We start from the raw sequence: 20,412 nt of genomic DNA, 5'->3' as shown, positions 1-20,412 counted from the left end.
CTTGGCAAATTCATTGTGTTGGGAGAATAATAAAACAAGTATCAGGGTAGACACAGTCAGGTTATAGGAAAACACAGACATATATTTATTTTTTGGCCATACAAAATTCATTCCTCAGTCTGAAAGTAGTCCTGAATGCATTTCACACTCTTTGGTGGTATCTTTCACTAGTGAGGTAAATTTACTGTCGTATAATGTTTTTAATGAATCCACATCCTCTATTGCATTGTGGGCAGAGTAATTTTCTCCTACAAACTGTTTGACAAGAGTCTGCTGCTTAAAATTTTCTACATCATTTTTTGGAATATATTTTCTAGCCACTTTCATTGTGTCAATAAAACCTTTCACGGTTTCACAAAATGTCGAAAACAAATTACATTCTTTCAATTTGTTAACAATAACAGGAATGTCAAAGTTACAAATGTTATGACCTAGTATAATTGGCTGGTTCTGTTCCTTTAAAAAATGTATAAAATCAAGTAGGGCTTTATGTAGTGTCACAGGTTCAACTATATCTCCTCGAACATACATTTTATTTGTTCCATGGCTGTATGTTATACCAGTGATCTTACTGGCCTCGATCTGAATGTCCACTCTTGGGATGACATATCTGTTAAAACTATTTGAATTTGACTTAGCTGCTATCTGAATGATGTCGCTATTCCTACCCAAGCCTGTTGTTTCTAAATCAAAAAACACTTTGCAGTCAGTGCCATCTAGATTAAAAGGAAGTGGAATTTCTGTGGTTTGCTCAGGGTCCTGTTGAAGATCAAATTCCATTTGAGATCCATAGGTTTTTCCTTCTCTTACCAGATGTTTACGCTCGTTCTTATTGCGGTTTCTTTTCTTTTGTATACGGCCAACTTTATATTCCTTTGAATTCTTTTTTTCTTTTCTTTTTTCCATTTTTTTATCTCTTACAGAGGAAATTGCCATTGTAAATTCTCCTGGAGAGAGGTATGCTGCTTCATTGATCTAAAAAAATGCAACATAATTAAAATGTAATACATATATGCATTAAAATATTAAAAATCAAGAAAAAACAGTAATCTCCATCGTGAACACATATTTTGACCTATAATGGTTACTCTTTATATATCTTGACTTGGATGGATAGTTGTTGCATTAGCACACATACCACATCTGATAATAATTTGAGAAGAAAGAAGATAATTGAGTTACATACTAGATAAACATGATTCGTGACTGTAAATTGTACAATGTATATCTGCAGGGCTAAAAAAGCAATACAGTAATCTCCTTGTATATAAACATTGGATGCAACATGTAATATGGTTTCAAAAAGATAAAAAAAATATTAAAGGAGAATGTGTAAGATGTCATGAATGCCTCCGCTGTAGCTTTGCAATTTTCCAAGTTAAAAAGGGACAGAACTATAGGTTGACAAATGAATCACAACACAAATTTGAACTCTGTCTGAGTGTTGTGATTCTTATATGTATCAGTTTTATAAAAGTTGTATCAGACAAACTTATGTTAGAGTAAGGAAACAAAACAATTTGCAATTTTCCAAGTTATAAAGGGGCATTCAAGACTCTAGAACAATAAGTGACTCACTTTCCGTGATGAAGCAAACTTCAGTTAGAGTGAGGAAAAAAAAGAGGGTGAGAGTAAGGTCAGACGGACAAAAAGACATGGAGTGGACATAAAGATAGTACTAGAAATTTAATTTTAATGAACTTTAGGTCAAGGTCTTAGTTACCAATCCTGGAACTTGACACAAGTGATATACCCACATACTAAAAATTCATTATATGCTATATCAAAAGATTAATAAAGTTATGGTCTGAACAGGCTTTTCTGAGAAGATGAAGAAGAAGAAAGAAATAGAAGAGGAAAGAAAAAGAAGCACTCATATTCAAACACTATGTCACCCTTCGTTCAAAAAGAAGATGTAAAAATTTTCATAGTTACCTTGGATAAGTAGCCATATCCTTCATTTTTCTGAAGCACAGCTGCAGATAGCCTATTCTGAAGTGAGCATGATCCACCATAATGTCTAAAAAAGAGTATGAAGAACTTTTTAAGTACATTAAAATATATTCCCCTCTTCCCTTATTTGAACTTGATGTCAAAGGTGCAGGTAACAGTTACATACCAACTCACCAAATATGAAGACCCTTTGCAAAAGATTAATATTTTTATATAAAGTTTCACTATGATAGTATTGACTCCCTTCATTGAAAACTAATAAACTTCAACCTGCCTGTTAACTTGAGTTGGACAGATGGATGTAAATCACTTTTAGTAGTCAGGGTATGAAAAATTTAAAGCCCTGACAAGATAATTAAGTCTTAGATGCATGGGTTTTTTTGTTATTGGCTTTGAACTAGCTGTCAGTAATTGCAATGTGACATATTTGTTTTTCATTTATTGATTTTTTACATTTAGCCATTAGTTTTCTTGTTTGAATTGTGTTGAATGTTGTACTTTGACATATGTATAATTGGTTTCTTTTTACAAATTGTGACTTGGATGGAAGAGGTGTCTCATTAGCACTCATACCACATCTTTTTATATCTATACATAAATTTGTGAATTGGGGCCTTTTATAGCTTACTATGTCATATGAGAATTGCTCATTGTTAAAGGCCTTTCTGTGACCCATAGCTGTTAATTTCTGTGTCATTTGGTCTCTTGTGTAGAGTTGTCTTATTGGTAATCATACAACATATTTTTTATACTTGTATTCATTGTTGCTTAAGAATGTGAACTGACACGCAAATATATATACAAATTACCTTGATTTAGGTGCCTTTACAGATACAAGCTGGTTAAAGCTTTCATTTGACTGTGTAGATCCAAGATCATTTAAAGAATTACTCCTACCAATCATTTTTTGCACTAAATTATTCAATTCAACCTTTAATCCTTCAGACTTGAGCGGTTTCCCATTTGGTAAACTTTTATACCTAAAATGGAGTTTACATTTCAAATTTTTATTTGCACAAAATACTTAGCCTGAAACTTTAGTGTTAATATTTAGTATAAGTATATGTTCAATATTTCTGTACATGGGCGGATCAAGAAATTTTAAAACAGGGGCAGGAGTTGTTAAGAAAAAAGGGGAGTTCTTAGAACAAAAAGAGGGTGCAGCTTGATACTACCGCAGAGGTCGAACCCTGAACAGTTGGGGCAAGTATGGACACAACATTCAAGCTTGATACAGCTCTTAATTTGGATTGTTATTAATATTTGACACAGCATAGGTTTCTGACACAAAATGAATGTAGTCTAAGAACTTAAAATTTTTAAATTTGACATACCTACTAAGGTCAAATATCCAAAATCTAAATACATGGTTAGATTTAGCATATCAAAGAACCCCAAGAATTCATTTTTTGAAGAAATCAAATAAAATTTAATATTGGACCCTTTTGACCTCAATGTGGACCAATTTGATAACGGGACCCAAAATCAAAAATCTAAATACATGGTAAGATTCAGCATATCAAAGAACCCCATATATTCAATTTTTGTTGAAATCAAACAAAGTTTAATTTTGGACCCTTTGACCTTAATGTAGACCAATTAGAAAATGGGACCAAAAATTAAAAATCTAAATACAAGGTTAGATTCCGCATATCAAAGAACCCTAATAAGTCAATTTTTGATGAAATCAAACAAAGTTTAATTTGGACCCTTTGGACCTCAATGTGGGCCAATTTAAATGGGGTTCAAAATCCAAAAACTTAATACATGGTTAGATTCAGCATACCAAAGAACCCCATATATTCAATTTTTGTTGAAATCAAACAAAGTTTAATTTTGGACCCCAATTTGGACCGACTTGAAAACTGGGCCCATAATCAAAAATCTAAATATATGTTTAGATTCAGCATATCAAAGAACCCCATGATTTCAATTTTTGTTAAAAACAAACAAAGTATAATTTTGGACCCTTTGGACCTTAATGTGGGCCAATTTGATAACAGGACCTAAAATCAAAAATCTAAATACATGGTAAGATTCAGCACATCAAAGAACCCCATATATTCAATTTTTGTTGAAATCAAACAAAGTTTAATTTTGGACCCTTTGACCTTAATGTAGACCAATTAGAAAATGGGACCAAAAATTAAAACTCTAAATACAAGGTTAGATTCCGCATATCAAAGAACCCTAATAAGTCAATTTTTGATGAAATCAAACAAAGTTTAATTTGGACCCTTAGGACCTCAATGTGGGCCAATTTAAATCGGGTACAAAATCCAAAAACTTAATACATGGTTAGATTCAGCATATTAAAGAACCCTATATATTCAATTTTTGTTGAAATCAAACAAAGATTAATTTCGGACCCCAATTTGGACCGACTTGAAAACTGTGCCCATAATCAAAAATCTAAATATATGTTTAGATTCAGCATATCAAAGAACCCCATGAATTCAGTTTTTGTTAAAAACAAACAAAGTATAATTTTGGACCCTGTGGACCTTAATGTAGATCAATTTGAAAACGGGACCAAAAATTAAGAACCTAAATACACAGTTGAATTCGTCATATCAAAGAACCCCTATAATTCAATTTTTGATGAAATCAAACAAAGTTTAATTTTTGACCATTTGGACCTCAATGTGGACCAATTTAAAAACCAGGCCAAAATCCAAAAACTTAATACACGGTTAAATTCAGCATATTAAGGAATCAATTTTTAGGATTGACATATGTATAATTGGTTTCTTTTTACAAATTGTGAATTGGATGGAAGAGGTGTCTCATTGGCACTCATACCACATCTTATATCTATTAATTCTTTGAGAAATGAGACAATACAGAAAACAAGAGGCTCTCAAGAGCCTGAATCGCTCACCTGTTAAAATTTTGGTTAAATCTTTCATCAATGATTAATTTTGCTTTTCAATATATATTAGTGAGTGGCTTAAAAATGCCACTTCAATGTTCATTGTATCTGTCATATTTTCTTCAAAAGCAAATAAATGCATTTTACCCATATGTTCCATTTTAGCCATAGTTTCTATGTTTCTTGACGTACAAGGAAATAAAATACAAAATTTATACTAGATTCATTTCTTTTTTTAAAGTTAAAAAACATAAACAACTTGTGTAAAATTGTCCTTCTTAAGGGGTCAATTGACAATTTTGGTCATATAAAACTTTTTTGTAGATCTTACTTTGTTGGACATTTTTTGCTGTTTACAGTTTATCTTTATCTTCAATTATATTCAAGATAACAACCAAAAACTGCAAAATTTCCTTAAAATAACCAATTTTGTGGCAGCAACCCAACAATGTTTGTCTGAAAATTTCAGGGATGATAGATCTTGACCTTTTATACATTTACCCCATGTCAGATTTGCTCTAAATGCTTTAGTTTCTGAGATATAAGCCAAAAACTGCATTTGACCCCTATGTTCTATTTTTAGCCATGACGGCCATGTTTGTTGATTGATCAAAAATTCGGATATATTTCAAAAACTAAATTCCTAAAGGAACATTCATTTAAAGTTAAGAAGTATTAGGCACAATAGTTTCAGAGGAGAAGGTTTTTAATGTTAGCAAACTTGATGAACAAATTGTGTAAAATTGTCTTTAAAGCTTTAAGGGCAATAACTCCTTAAGCAGTCAATTGACAATTTTGGTCATTTAACTTTTTTGTAGATCTTACTTTGCTAAACATCATTGCTGTTTACAGTTTATATCTATCTATAATAATATTCAAGATAATAACAAAAAACTGCAAAATTTCCTTTAAACTACCAATTTAGTGGCAGCAACCCAACAATGTGTTGTTCGATTCGTCTGAAAATTTCAGGGCTGATAGATCTTGACTAATTGAACAATTTTACTCATTGTCAGATTTGCTCTAAAAGCTTTAGTTTTTGAGATATAAGCCAAAAACTACATTTGACCCCTATGTTCTATTTTTAGCCATGGCGGCCATGTTTGTCAATGGATCAAAACTTCGGATACAATTTACAAACTAGATACCCTAAGGAATATTTAGTTAAAGTTTTAAGGTATTTGGCCCTGTAGTTTCAGAGAAGATTTTTAAATGTTACCAAACTTGATGAACAAATTGTGTAAAATTGTCTTTAAAGGGCAATAACTCCTTAAGGGGTCAATTGACAATTTTGGTCATATATACTTTTTTGTAAATCTTACTTTGCTGAACATTATTGCTGTTTACAGTTTATATCTATCTATAATAATATTCAAGATAATTACAAAAAACTGCAAAATTTCCTTTAAACTACCAATTTAGTGGCAGCAACCCAACAATGGGTTGTTCGATTCGTCTGAAAATTTCAGGGCTGATAGATTTTGACCAATCGAATAATTTAACTCCATGTCAGATTTGCTCTAAAAGCTTTAGTTTTTGAGATATAAGCCAAAAACTGCATTTGACCCCTATGTTCTATTTTTAGTCATGGCGGCCATGTTTGTCCATGGATCAAAACTTCGGATACAATTTATAAACTACATACCCTAAGGAACATTTATTGAAAGTTTGAAGGTATTTAGCCCAGTAGTTTCAGAGGAGAAGATTTTTGAAATAGTTTTCGACGACGACGACAGACGAACGCCAAGTGATGGTATAAGCTCACATGGGGCCCTTCGGGCCCCAGTGAGCTAAATATATGTTGTCAATACCAGTATAGAAGATCTTACGTAAATTTTTCTGGATCTTGATGATAGCTACACCAGTCAGCATCTTTACAATTTTCATGTGATCCAAAAATATGTGGTACAATTCTTTGCAGCCCAATCTTAATGTCATCTTCATTGTCACCTCCCTTAATGGAATACATAAAGCACCTCAAAATATATTGTTTTGTTTCATCCTTTTGCAATTCTTTGTAACTACAAAATAAGAAAGAAATAATTAATGTAAAAAAAAAATTTAAAAAGTCTTCTTTTTTTATTGCTTATCTGTCTATACTATTGAGGGAGCAAGCACCCTTCAGACTTTTATGGGGCATGGATGAAATCTTCAATCATGGATTCATGCATCTTCCTTTTAATTTTTTAGAAAAAAGGGTCCTAGTTTCTATTTTTTTAAGTCCGGCCTTTCTATTCTAAACTTCATAAAGCCTCACTAAAAACTATTTGGTCGTTCCATAAGCCATGAAGATTACTCATATATATACTAATAGTTCTTTCAATTTTCAATGTAATGTTTGTGAATTCAGATAACACAAAAATGCAAAGATCTTTACATGTCTTTGAACAACACAAAATTGAAATTTCATTGTAATGTTTTTTTAGAGTTTGTAGTCTTGACAGATCAATATAATAAGATCTATAAGTATGATTTGATTTGGTAAAGGATGGGCTTAAGCCTTTTCATAGACATACTCGTAACACTAAAATTAATTTGTAAAAATACCTCTTTGAAATATTATATAAGCTTGTTGATATACCCTTCTTTACATGGTTCTGGTCATCTTTTTTCTTTATATTTTCAAACTCAACTTCAAGTCTGGCTGATGTTGCTGCATCATTATCAGCATGTATGACTGAAATGAAGATTGAAGAATTATAAACCTACAAAAAGGCAACACAACAGCGGTCAAGATATACAACTGCAAGCATATTTTTTTATTTGGAAAATAGTGATAGCTGTTATATTCTGCCTTATTTAATTACATGTAGCTAATGTAAATAAAGCAACTAAAATAAATATAAACTGGATTTTTACATGACATTGGTTATGTTATATCATTAACAACAAAATTAATTGATTCTTTGTCATAAAAGTGTAAGAACAAAATCCAAGTTTCCTGTGAAAATCACAAAATATTCACCTTTCAAATTTGAAAGTATTGTTGAAATAAGAGTTATTTCCCTTTATATGATATTTTCAATGCATTTTGGGGAACTCATTACATGAAATTGTATTTCAAAATTCTTTATTTTGAATATGAAACATACCATTAATTTCACATTTATCATCTTTTAATCTGTGGGCCATAGACACCGCCATATCTGCCTCCATGGATTTACTAGAGCCATGCCAATTCAACTGACACTCATGCTCCGGAACAGTCTCTTTTCTATTAAGATGGAATTCACAAATCTTACAAGTCTTACTTCTTAATTCAAAGGACAACACCTTTCCTGTCTCCTTTCCAATAAAAGTTGCATGTCCTGCAAGAATTAAAGTAAAAGGTATTACATACATGATGCAATGATAACAGTTTAGTTGTCTGTTGTCTGTTCTATGGTCGGGTTGTTGTCTTTTTGACACATTCCCCATTTCCATTCTCAATTTTAGTAAATATTTTTTTGAAGTTTGGTTTCAATTTGTTTAGGGGTGTAGGATAATGGATATTTTAATGAAAGGTTCACAGATGTAATGTTACAGATTAATATGACGGACAGATATTGATAATAAAGAGCCTGTAGTTCAGTGGTTGTTGTTAGTTTATATCTGTCATATTTTCTTCATAAATTGTTTTGTTATTAATTACGCCGTTAGTTTTTTTCATTTGAATTGTTTGGTATTTTTCATGTTGGATATAAGTTTTTCTCATTGTTGAAGGTTTTATAGTTGTCTAGCTATAATTGCCTACTTCCAATTCATTTGAGCTCTGGTGGACAGTTGAGTCACTGGCAATCATGTAACACATCTTACTTCTATAATGTATGCAAAATGATGGCAAAAGCTCACCTATTTGCTATAATTGAACCAGGTAAGTTAAAGAGATCTAGCCTAGGGATTGAATAAAAATAAGTATGGGAAGATATTTCTTTAACTACAGCTTCTTACATGTCTTATATCAAACTAAATAGTGAAATTAATTCTTTGTCCAATTAAGTTATTTATATTAATAATTGATTCAGCAAAATTTAACAAAATACAGTAATTAAATCATGAATGTCAGACATTAAATTATATAATAAAAATTATATGAATGCTGTTTATTTACCTGTATTACTATTATAATTCCAACCGGAGCCTCTCTTTTGCCAGCCACCATCAAAACTTGCTTCAATCTAGAAAAGATTGCATTTCTAATAAAAAAAAGTCCCAGCAAGTTTTTTATAGATTGACCTTAAACATTTACCTTCACCTTTAGGATACCTAGTTTTGTAGTAAGCTACAAATACATTATTAAGAACACAAACAAATCTTTTGGATGCATATGTATGCAGAAACAAACATTTGCAGTGACTGCACACCAAATACACAATTAGAAATTATTGTTTTTGTGGTCCTTAAAGAAATTCTGCTGGTCCTCACTGTTAAATCTAATGAAAAATTTCAAAAATTGTGCTGTCCTGTGCAATTTTAGGTGGTGAAAAGTCTTGATCTGTACATGCATGTACATGTATTGTTGTTTATTCTGTCTGTCTCACACTTATACCTAAATGATCATTGTATTTTTTGTAATTAGGACAATATTTACTAAGGGGACACATTTTAATATTACAAATTTACTCTTCTGTGAAACTGTTATTTGTTAAATAATTCTTTGAATGATTCTTGATGCATGAAACCATGAAATAATAAAAAATCAGCTTCACTTCAAAAACATGTTTGATGTTACTTTGAAGTTTCATATGACATACCTGTACATATATACAATGTAGCATTATACATGATCAAATTGTATTATAATTCTCATATATATTACCTAAGTCCCTTGAATTAAATCTAGGATCTAGGACTTTTTTAGATGTACTCCATGAAAAGTTATACAATATAAGGATTTTTTTTTTGGGGGGGGGGGGGGTAAAAAAGACTTCTAGAAAGGGGCATCCAGTCTAGATATTCCACTTTGTGTGCATACATTTAATACTTACATTGCCATTTGTGCTGAGTGACTTTTCCTCTCTTTGTGCCATATTGCACGACTGGATTGTTACATTTTTGATCTGTCCACTTAATTCTTTCTCTTTTTTCCTTAATGTGCTCTCTGTAATGGATGGCAGGTTACATTCTGCTAGAAAGTTCTGCAGATGAGTTGGGCCCATCCCTGCATGTATCATTCCTTTAATAGAAATAAGAGGTATTATTAAAATTGAGAAAGAAAATTGATGTCTTAATAATGGAAAATGTACACACCTGCATTTCCAAGACTAAGAAACAGTTGTGTTATAAACAAAGAAAAGATGGTAATTTGTTTCTCTTAAAATTGTAAAATTCTTTAAAATTTTCTAGACTGAAGATATATTAACAGGACACAGGCTGACAGTCCTGTGCTAATTTCTCTGACTTGGCTTACAAAACATCATCTAAGAATATTTACATGATATGATGATGTACATATAGTTGTACATTTAATGGCCAAGCCCTAAAAAAAATATTTCACAGTTTATAATTAGTTATTATAACTCTTTTCAAAGCCTACTTTGACTATGAAAAAGATAAGAAGGGAGGGGTTGAAAGTTGATGATGTTCATTGAACAATGACAATGTTTTCAACAATTATTTTCTATAAGGCACATGCACTTGTCTCAGAAAAAATCCTATATACCTTAATCTAAAAAGTTTTCCCAACACCCCAATTTGCCCAAGTATGCAAGCAGCATGCACTGTAACAGTTGAGTTAGCTATATATATATAGACACATTAGTTGTAATTGCCCCCAAGGACTCAATATTAATCTATTTATTAAACAAAAATCATGAATGCATTTAAATATAATTATGAAAAATAAACAATGCAACATGTTAATTATAAATGTAAACTGTAAATATTAGCATCATACAGGCTATTATAATTTACAAGCATGTGATATAATCATATAGTTTCTATACCTACCTATGGAAGCTTTTGTGTTGATGTCATAACTTCCAGATGGCCCCCTCTTCCCAAACTGGACATCAGTTACAGTATGACACAGTTCACAATCCACCATCAGTAGACCACCTAGCCCAAACAATCGTTCTCCTACAATATTTGACAGGTGAAGCGGACACTTGCAAGTGCAGCAATACATTCCTTTTGCTAGGACATTCAACTCAACAATTCTTCTCCCCATTGTCCAAGATTTTGACACATCAGACTTGTTATCATCTTCCAATTCAGCCTCGGCCCCAACATCAAGAAACTCGTATACGTAATTGCCATGATCATTACGCAAGCCGACTTCCGGAGAATCTTCCAAGTTCCTGCCATCATTTAACCATTTGAAGTAATCTGAACGATTTGATTTCTTATCGGCAGATTTAGACCTCGAAAATTTACCAAACGGATCACGTTTACGCTGTTCCATTATAACATTGATGTATCGTCTGCTTCATATCAACAGGTAAACAACTATTCAAGGTCAATAAAAGCTTGTAATATGAGGCGTATTTTAAAACGCTATATTGACGTAAGTTAATTCAGAATTTCAGTAAGAGTTATCTTTTCTTAGGTGTACGGTACCCCCTTAAATAAATGGAGAATGTGTCTATGGGCCACAGATGCCCCCGCTTGTAAATATGCTTCCATATACAGATGCAGGATTCACGTAGTTAAGACCTTTTTTTGTGATTAAAAGCATTGTGTATAAGTTTCATAACATTTGGTTGAGGCAAACTTAAGACAGATTTAGCAATTTTTCCATCTATAAAGGGGCATAACTCAAGAACTCAAGAACAGCAAAAGTGACGTCACCCAATTTCAAACTTGATCTGTATTTTGTGGTAATAAGCATTGTGTATAAGTTTCATAACATTTGGTTGAGGCAAACTAAAGTTAGAAAACGGAAACAAAAAATTCAGCAATTTTTTTTTTTATAAAGGGGCATAATTCATGAACGGTAAAAGTGACGCCACCCAATTTTCAACTTGGTCTGTGTTTTGTGGTAATAAGCATTGTGTGTAAGTTTTATAACATTTGGTTGAGGCAAACTAAAGTTAGGGAACGGAAACCAATTTTGGGGACGTACGGATGGGACGGACAAGGGTAGCACTTAATGCCCCCTCCGCTATGGCAGGGACATAGAAATTTTTTTTCAAATTGGGGCGGGCAGGGATGAAAATCTATCAATAAATTTTAATTGGCCTTATTTAATATGTTAAAAAGAAACATAAGGTATCTCCATAAACTTTAGATTTCATAATAAACCCTTAGACATCCTGATCTATTGGATATTTTGGTGTTTAGTGATTGTGCCAATTATAACAAAATAAAACATTAAATTTTGCCAAAGAAGTTTAATACTTAGTTTTAGTACTTATCTGCTTATATCATTATTTTAAAGTATTATTATTTAAATAATTATTACATATGTCCACAATAAAAAAAATAATTTAAGTTTTAACTATATTTTTTTTTTAAATATTTAACGTTTACAGAATAACAAAAAAAAAACCATTATGATGTTGAAGAATTTTATGTAATTTGATTAGATATGTTATTATTAAAGAAGCGAATGAAAACAAAAAAAACAATAGGATAATTTTTGTAGCTAGGGTCAGATCATCAAGGTCAAAGTAAAGCCAATATGCTGTCACTTACTGTCAATCAGTTATCTGGTATTTTAGGATAGTATTAAGACATAATATTTTCATGTTTGTGTGTTTGTCCCGTTGCCTTCTGTTTCAAATCAGTTTGAAATTTTGGTTTTCAGGTAGTTTACTAGGAAGTGGTAAGCAAATCAACTTGAAACTTATCTTTGTCAAAACTTCAGAGATTCTTCTTTTTTTTGTCAAATCCTATACAAATTTTAAAGACATTTGATAGAAGATTCTTCATGATAAAGAAACAATATCTGAAGAAGTTTTGAATTCTTTTTATTTCCTTTATTTAACTGATAAATGGACTAAGATATTTAGCAGTCATCATACAATTTTACACTGACAATAGCAGTCCCAGGTGAAACACATGGTTCCATGCAACATTATACAATTTTTTTTAATACATTCCAAATTTGGGTTTTCATCCAGTTTTTGGGGTTCATTAATTAACATGGAAATGTGATATAGTGAGTGAGGCATGGTGTTTTATGGACACATTTTCATGTTGTGTATTTCTTGTGGAATGACTTTTCTAATATGAACGAAGCATTTCAAGTATAATGTATGAGACCTCTTTATTCTTATGTCTTTCCTTACGTACCAAAATGCAGCCATATTTACTTCTGTAGCAATATACACATGCACACATACAAAAATAGACAAACTCATAATGTGGACAGTACATTCTATAATATAGTCATGTCAGGTACTACCGGAGGGTTAGCATTTCCTGACTTACATGTGACATATATTCTATTGACATGTAGTCAAGGCTAGTCATTTTTATATTTTTTATTATAGATTATGGTGCAAATCTAGGATACATGAGAAAAATGCATCTCTGTAATTTCTTGGTTTTCAGCTATTAAGATTGACAAAACCTGCCGATAAAGAATATTTATTGTTTGAATGCACCCTTCTATGTATTGTTTTATTTCAGACATCTGACGTATTTGAGGATACCAATGGTTGGAATACTACTCGCACTCCATCAGCTGATTGTACTGAAAACACGTTCATGCAGGTCACTATGGATGACCTCGATCTGGCAGAGGTCACCAATAATTCATTTTGTCAACCTAAAGCCAATGATGAAAAGACATCAACAGATGTGTATTATACTAACAGTTACAGAGAACAAAAAAGGCAGAGATGTACCAGAGAACCATTTACAAGGTACGTTCAAAACCAGGCTTCACATTAGACAATTGTAAAAGCTTTCATGTTTAGGATATAAAGTACGCAAGGTGACCTATAATTGCTAACTTCTTCCTTATTTGGACCCTGATGGAAAGTTGTCTCATTGGCAATCAAATCACGTTCTTACTTTTATATTCAAAATTCAGTCACTTACTTTGCCTTGTTTTCCATTTTTCAGACTAGTAAATTTATGGAAAAATTAACATATCAATGATATTTCATGTGAACACAAAGTTGCTGACTACAAGGCTACATTTTACTAACTTCATGGAAGGAAGACTCATTGTTTATCACTGAATTCTACTTAATATTCCTTTCTCATACTTGTCTAGGTCATAATTTTTAGCTCTCCTGGCCCCAAAGCTTTTGCCATTACTTGGCATCTGTCATTGTCATTTGTCGTCTTCAGTTAACTTTTACAAAGATAATCTCCTCTTAAACTACTGGGCTAAATTTAACCAATCATAGTTGAGATATTTCAGTTGACTCCACATTGGAGTTATTGCCTTTAAATGACGATTTTTACGATATTTGTCTTTTTTGCCTTTTATTTTGAAACTGTAATTGATAGAGAATTTTGGAGGCAAAAATGATCCACAAGGCAAGATCTACAATTTAGTTGATATTGATGAAATCGTTGATCAACTCTTTATATGAGTTAGTGCCATTAAATTACAATTTTTTGCGTCTTTGCCTCTTATCTTGAAAACTATGATAGACAGATAGAAACTTTAAACAGCAAAAATGATCAGCAAGACAAGATCTGTAAATAGGTCAGCATGATTTATTGCCCTTAAATGATGAGTTTTACCCTTTATTGTGTTTTGGGTAAAAACTATAGAAGATAGAGAGAAACTGCGAACAAAAAAATGATTAGCAATACAAGTTCAACAAAAAAAAGAGATTTTAGTCCTGCATCATACTTTATAGTCTACAATGTTGGAGAGTGTCAGTTGATGACGATGCACATAGACCTAGGTGAGCAACACATGCTCTGAAGAGCCACTTGTTTTGTTTCTATACATAGATTAATTATGTTTGGCTGTATGCTAGGGCATTATCACTATTGAACTCAATTCTTATGTCCAATTGGTGGTCTATTTCTTTGATCATGTCCTCTATATAAGTAACTATAATGTTTATTTCATTGAAAATTACATATAATTACTTTACTTTTCAGATTGTTAAATACAGGAAGAGGATTCACTAAGAGATGTCACAGTGCCATTAACAATGTTCAGACTAGAATAAATGAAACAAAACAGAACTGTTCTATACAGTAGTATTAACATGTAGGTCAAAACTAATTATTTTGCCTGCGCTCCTTTGACCTGCAAACTCAGGGTCAGATGACAAGTAGGGTTATTTTACTCCCAACAAATTAAAAGGGACACTAGCTTCCGTGTCCAGATTTGTAATTGAACAAACTAGGAAATTGTTGGTTAAAATGTCTTCATCAATAATTAAAGAAGGTTGCAGGTAATAAAGACATCCAATGGTTTCTGTTTTTTGGTTTTTGTTTTTTAAGTTGGTGTATGGCATACAATGTTTTATTTATTTTTTACTCAGATATACAGAAATGGTGCATCCAAAGTGCTAAGGGAGGCCAGTTTTGGACTGAATTTTATAAGCTATGAAGTAAAAAGAGGTACAGTCCAAAATAAGTTATATTAGATATATGAAAGATTATACTATACTCCTAATGACATGGACATATTATCTACATTATTGTTTTTATTGTATTTTTAATGTCTAAAGGAAGATGAAGTAACAAGTGTTACAATATATATTCAACATTGTATAATATGATGTCATGTTATAGTTGGATTTTAGTACACAACAAAATGCAGTACTATATTGTATAATGGAAGTATATATTTGTATACTGGATTATTTAAAGTGCAAACACAACACATACTAGATGTAACACTTTTCTTGAGATATTACAAGACATTGGAAATGTTTTTGCAAACTGCAGGTCTTATATCATTGTGAGTATCTTATATCTTCAAAACGAATGAATTTCTTTAGTAAGTATTGAGTCTTTTAAAATGAAGATTAAACAAAGTATGAATTTATAACATTTACTTTTTAAGGAAGATATTTTGATATTTTATTGAATAGATTTTATCGAATGTAAATTTTTAGTCTTTTTGAATTTTATTTTTTAATATTGGCCGGTAGCTTTTTTATATTGTGATAATTTTAGATATTAAGTTTCAAATGTAATGGCAATAGGGTCGAACGTTCAAGGAAAGGAAGATTAAATTTAAACTTGCATCATTTTCATCTAATCTTATTTAGATAAGAAAGCCTGCATCCCTGCACCCTAATATAATTTCTCATATAAGTATGAAATCAAATTATATGTTTACAGCTATTAATTTGATTACACCTGATTTTACCCCAGCTTCTGAAGGAGAACAAAATGTTTACCCATTTATGTATATGTATCTGAATAATTTAAAACAGGAATAACTGCATAAACCATTGGCATATTTTTGCCATACTTGGTCTGAATGACCCTTATGTTATCCTAGTATACTGTGAATAGACTTTCTGCAGACCAAGAATTACAGAAGAGATTGTAGTACTCTATTCTGCAAAACTTTTTTCACTGTGGAGTTTAAGTTGTAACAAGACCTGTTGTTTTTCTTTTTAAAATGTGCCTCATATTAGCTTAGACTGATATGTCATAGGATATCGGTATATTTTTATGCCATACAATTATTATTTGCAAGGGAAATATAATCTTAAGAATCAATCTAAAATGTAAAACCTATTGTCAAATAATTATAAAACATTTTAACTTTATGTTACATACTCAGATTCAATATATATTGAAGTATAATTTTTCTACAAAGGGTCTATCATTGTCTTCAAAGGATAATTCCAGCTATTACATTCTCAATTGCAGATTAAACATATACTTTTATAAAGAATCAAAATAAGTTAAGTAGACAAATGCTGTAGATTCTTAGACTATACAAAAAGGGGGGTGGGGGTTCTTAAAATTATCCTGTCAGAACTAATTCCCCAACGTGTAATGCTGCTAATCTTGCCATAGTTTTTGTGTTGCCTGACAGTGTCCAGCTATCACAAGAGACACACAGGGATTACTTCTGTCATTTTGCATCATAAACCTCATACCCTTTGTCATACTTTCTTAATCCACAATCAATTAATAATGGCTTGATAGAACTAACAGAATCGTTTACAGGACATTAAGTTGTGTACCTGCTATTTAACAAAGTGATTTTGGGGTGTGTGCCATACCCAAACAATGACTTTTTTGCGTATTTCAATTTGTTACACAGCATCTCCTTGAAAACAACAAATTTATAAAATTCCATCAGATTTCCACTTTTTCTTCTACATGAGTGACATGTACCTACTATTTTAGAATTAGATCTAAGTGAGTTTTAAGTTTCCCATATCAAAACATGGAATCAGCAATTTCAGCTTATATTATTTGGAGACTGCATGTGGCAGAAGACACACATAATTTCAAAGCAGTTATGGTCAGTTAATTGGCACAAAGGGAATAACCGAAGGAGAAGAATGGAAGGGATGAGAAAATTTTATCCAATAAGTACAAATTTTTAGTTTAAAAATCTGTTTTAATTCCAATAACTGTAAGTGCTGTTTAATTTCTGAATTATTTTTATTAACTGGGTTTCCGAAGGAAAAATAGGTTATTGATTTTGGGATGTGTCGGCTGCCAAACAGTGTTTGTGCATTTACTCATGAACCGTTCAACCAAAGCTTTTTAAATTTAAATATGTTGTTACTGATGACAAAATGGATGTCAAGTTTTAATATTGACGATTTTCACTTTCACCATTCAGGAGTTATGGTTCTTAAAAGATTGAAAAGTGGTCTTTCCAGTCGTGTCCGTGCTTTAACTCATGAACCTTTCAACCAACGCTTTTCAAATTTTAATATGTTGTTACTGATAACAAAATTGAGGTCAAGTTTTAAAATTGACGATTTTCACTTTTACCGTTCAGGAGTTATGGGTCTTGAAAATTAAAAAATGGTCTTTCCAGTCGTGTTCGTGCTTACACTCATGAATCAATCAACCAAAGCTTTTCACATTTTTAATCTGGTGTTACTGATCACAAATTGAAGGTCAAGTTCAATATTGATGATTGTCACTTTGATCGTTCAGTAGTTATGGTCCTTGTGATATTTAAAAATGCTAGGACACAAATAAATGTTAAAAAATCTGGTTTGCTGTCACTCTAACATCCTCTTGTTTTAATTCCTGTACGGGACATTTTTAAAAGACATATGCACTAATTTATTTACCTAAGATTATTGTTTTATCATAAATCAGGCCAAACATTTAATTATAGCTATATGTTCCTAAACAGATTGCCTTATTTATGAATATGCCACGTGTAACATTTATATTTTATTGACTAATAGAGTAGATTATATATTACCCTTAAGATATTGGAGTGAGAATCAGTATAATTATTATGGAAATTGACATTAAGTTCAGGTCAAGTTGGAGAAATGGGGGTCTTTGACTCAGTAAACAACATTGACAGTATCTTTATCATTATATCTAACAATTGATTTGAACTGGACCATACTTTCCAATACTGATTTTAAAAGTAACATTCACAGATTTCTTGCCAAAAACTCATGGGTATTGACAGATAATTTTACTTTTCTTGAACTGATTTTCTAGAAAAATGTAGTGCCCATATGCATAATTGTATCAACATTTGTCTGAATCTGAATATGATTTCATATATATCTGTTATTAATTGGTTGAAAATTACAAGTGCTATAAAGGTTGACTTTTTTCTGTATTTTGGTGTTTCTCTGCTATTTGAAACAGTATGTCAAGAATTGTACCTTTGTAGGACACTTTGATTTGATCTATTTGGTTATCAACAAAATGTACTGTATTAAACAGCTTTAATGATGATTTAGCATAATATATTAACAGTATTTTAATTGACATTTATTTATATCCTATATCATTTTATAATAACGAAATATGATTAATTAATGACCATATTTATAAGTGTTTAATTCAGCTGAATCAGTCTATAGATACTCTGTAACATTTATAGTATAATATATTCAAGACATATTTTGATGTTCTTAATATTTGTACTGAGGTTGTATTTTTCTTTATTATATAAAGTCACACATGAAAGTAACTTGAAAGAATGTCAGAGATGTTTGATGAAATATAATATATCTGTCAAAGATATTAATGAACATAATTCATCACTGTTTTTTTTTAAAACAATTTTACCATTTTCACTCCTCTGTTTCAGAATAACAAGATTCTTAAAAGACTGTTATAAATTGATAATATATAAATAGCGGAACTTAAAAAGTAGAAAATAATGACAGGTCGGTGTCCTTGTTTTTGAGATATAATCAATTGAAAATTTGGCGGGAAATGATTCTCTCTAGATTCTTCATTCACATCTAGATTCTTCATGCACTTAACATTGGCACCTTTTTCCTTTAAAAAACTATGAAAAAATAACAAGGATTTTATAAGATTTTCAAAAAATAGCTTTTTAAACTATATGAAATACAATTGTGAAAAGAAAAGTAGGGATTAGTGGGCAAAATTTTTATTGGCGCCACAAGGATTAAACTACAGGATTCAGAATATCTGACAAAAAGTCAAAAAACAGAGTAGGAAACATCCTTAACATATGTATTTATGTACATGTAACCAATTCTTTTATCTTCAGGTGTATCATTTAAACTTATTCAAAAATCTTCTCTTAAGCATTGGACCCATTTGGACCAAACCTACTACAACTATTATTAGGGTGTCTAGTTTTGGAAATATATTTCATGGTATGGGCCACTGTGGGGGTTAAACTACATGCCCATTAATACCACAAATAGAACATAAAATTGTCATATGAATAACAAAAAATATTTTAAAATCATTAAAAATATTATCAGGAATATTTTACGTAATGTTTTGGAAATGACAATAAATGATTCCCTTGTTTTCGATCTGTGAGTTTGACTGTCCCTCTGGTGTCTTTCGTCCCTCTTTTATTCAGTATGGTGAAGTAGTATATATAAAAAAATCCCAAGGTTTGATTAGATGTTAATTTTGATATGACTTTATTTCCTAAAAAGAATTATTCTTTTGATTAGGGATATGTGTTTGAAAGGCTGATAATTGTTCATGTAGTGTTGAATATAATACTTGTGATGTGCAATAATTATCATATATATGTAACATATTGTAAGTAGAATTTTAGTAATTTATTTTATACAGATATAGAAATAAATGTTTATTTTTCGAATTTTTATTTATTTTATTATTGACTTTGTTGCAGCATAACAACATGATTATTTGAGGATATTTAAATATTTTTATCCTGTAAGAAGGTCATATGTTCAAATTATTTTGCGTTTAAAATCAGCAAAGATTTCATTGCCTTTATGTCCCTTGAAAGTCCCTTATCAAATTGCAAAATCAAAAACTAAAACACATCAAACGAATGGAAAACAACTGTCATATTCCCGACTTAAAACAGACATTTCCTTATGTAGAAAATGAAGGATTAATCCTGGTTTTATAAGTAGCTAAACCAGCTTTAACCATATTAATTACAGGTATGTTGTAACATGTTATGCAGCAAGTAAACATGATACTACAATCTTGATCTGGAGCTCATCATTTCTCTGGTACCCAGGAGCTCATCATTTCTCTGGTACCTTGTACCAGGAGCTCATCATTTCTCAACTACCTGCTTCCCAGGAGCTCATCAT

At 31.2% G+C, this 20,412-nt stretch overlaps 2 protein-coding genes across 2 annotated transcripts in view; one reads left to right on the top strand and one right to left on the bottom strand.

Annotated features, from left to right (window-relative positions):
- Positions 1-19,943, top strand: part of LOC127705380 (rho guanine nucleotide exchange factor 39-like) — a 36,599-nt gene extending 16,656 nt beyond the window's left edge. Inside the window, exons 12-13 of the mRNA XM_052209688.1 lie at positions 13,379-13,614; positions 14,819-19,943. Coding sequence (XP_052065648.1) covers positions 13,379-13,614; positions 14,819-14,921 — 339 coding nt within the window. The 3' untranslated portion in view covers positions 14,922-19,943. The remainder of the gene's footprint in view (positions 1-13,378; positions 13,615-14,818) is intronic.
- Positions 996-11,366, bottom strand: LOC127705382 (uncharacterized). Its single transcript, XM_052209690.1, has 8 exons — positions 10,754-11,366; positions 9,793-9,980; positions 8,916-8,982; positions 7,918-8,133; positions 7,373-7,502; positions 6,655-6,846; positions 2,763-2,933; positions 996-2,020 (listed from the first exon to the last, which is right to left on the bottom strand). Exons 1-8 carry the CDS (start codon positions 11,205-11,207, stop codon positions 1,903-1,905), a joined length of 1,536 nt encoding a protein of 511 aa, XP_052065650.1. The 5' UTR covers positions 11,208-11,366; the 3' UTR covers positions 996-1,902.
- Positions 19,944-20,412: the final 469 nt, after the last annotated feature.

This window comes from Mytilus californianus, unplaced genomic scaffold, assembly GCF_021869535.1.
Source record: "Mytilus californianus isolate M0D057914Y unplaced genomic scaffold, xbMytCali1.0.p SCAF_6, whole genome shotgun sequence".
Classification (NCBI taxonomy): Eukaryota; Metazoa; Mollusca; class Bivalvia; order Mytilida; family Mytilidae; genus Mytilus; species Mytilus californianus.
The sequence above is the reverse complement of the archived record's forward strand: the minus strand, read 5'-3'. Positions and strand labels throughout refer to the sequence as shown.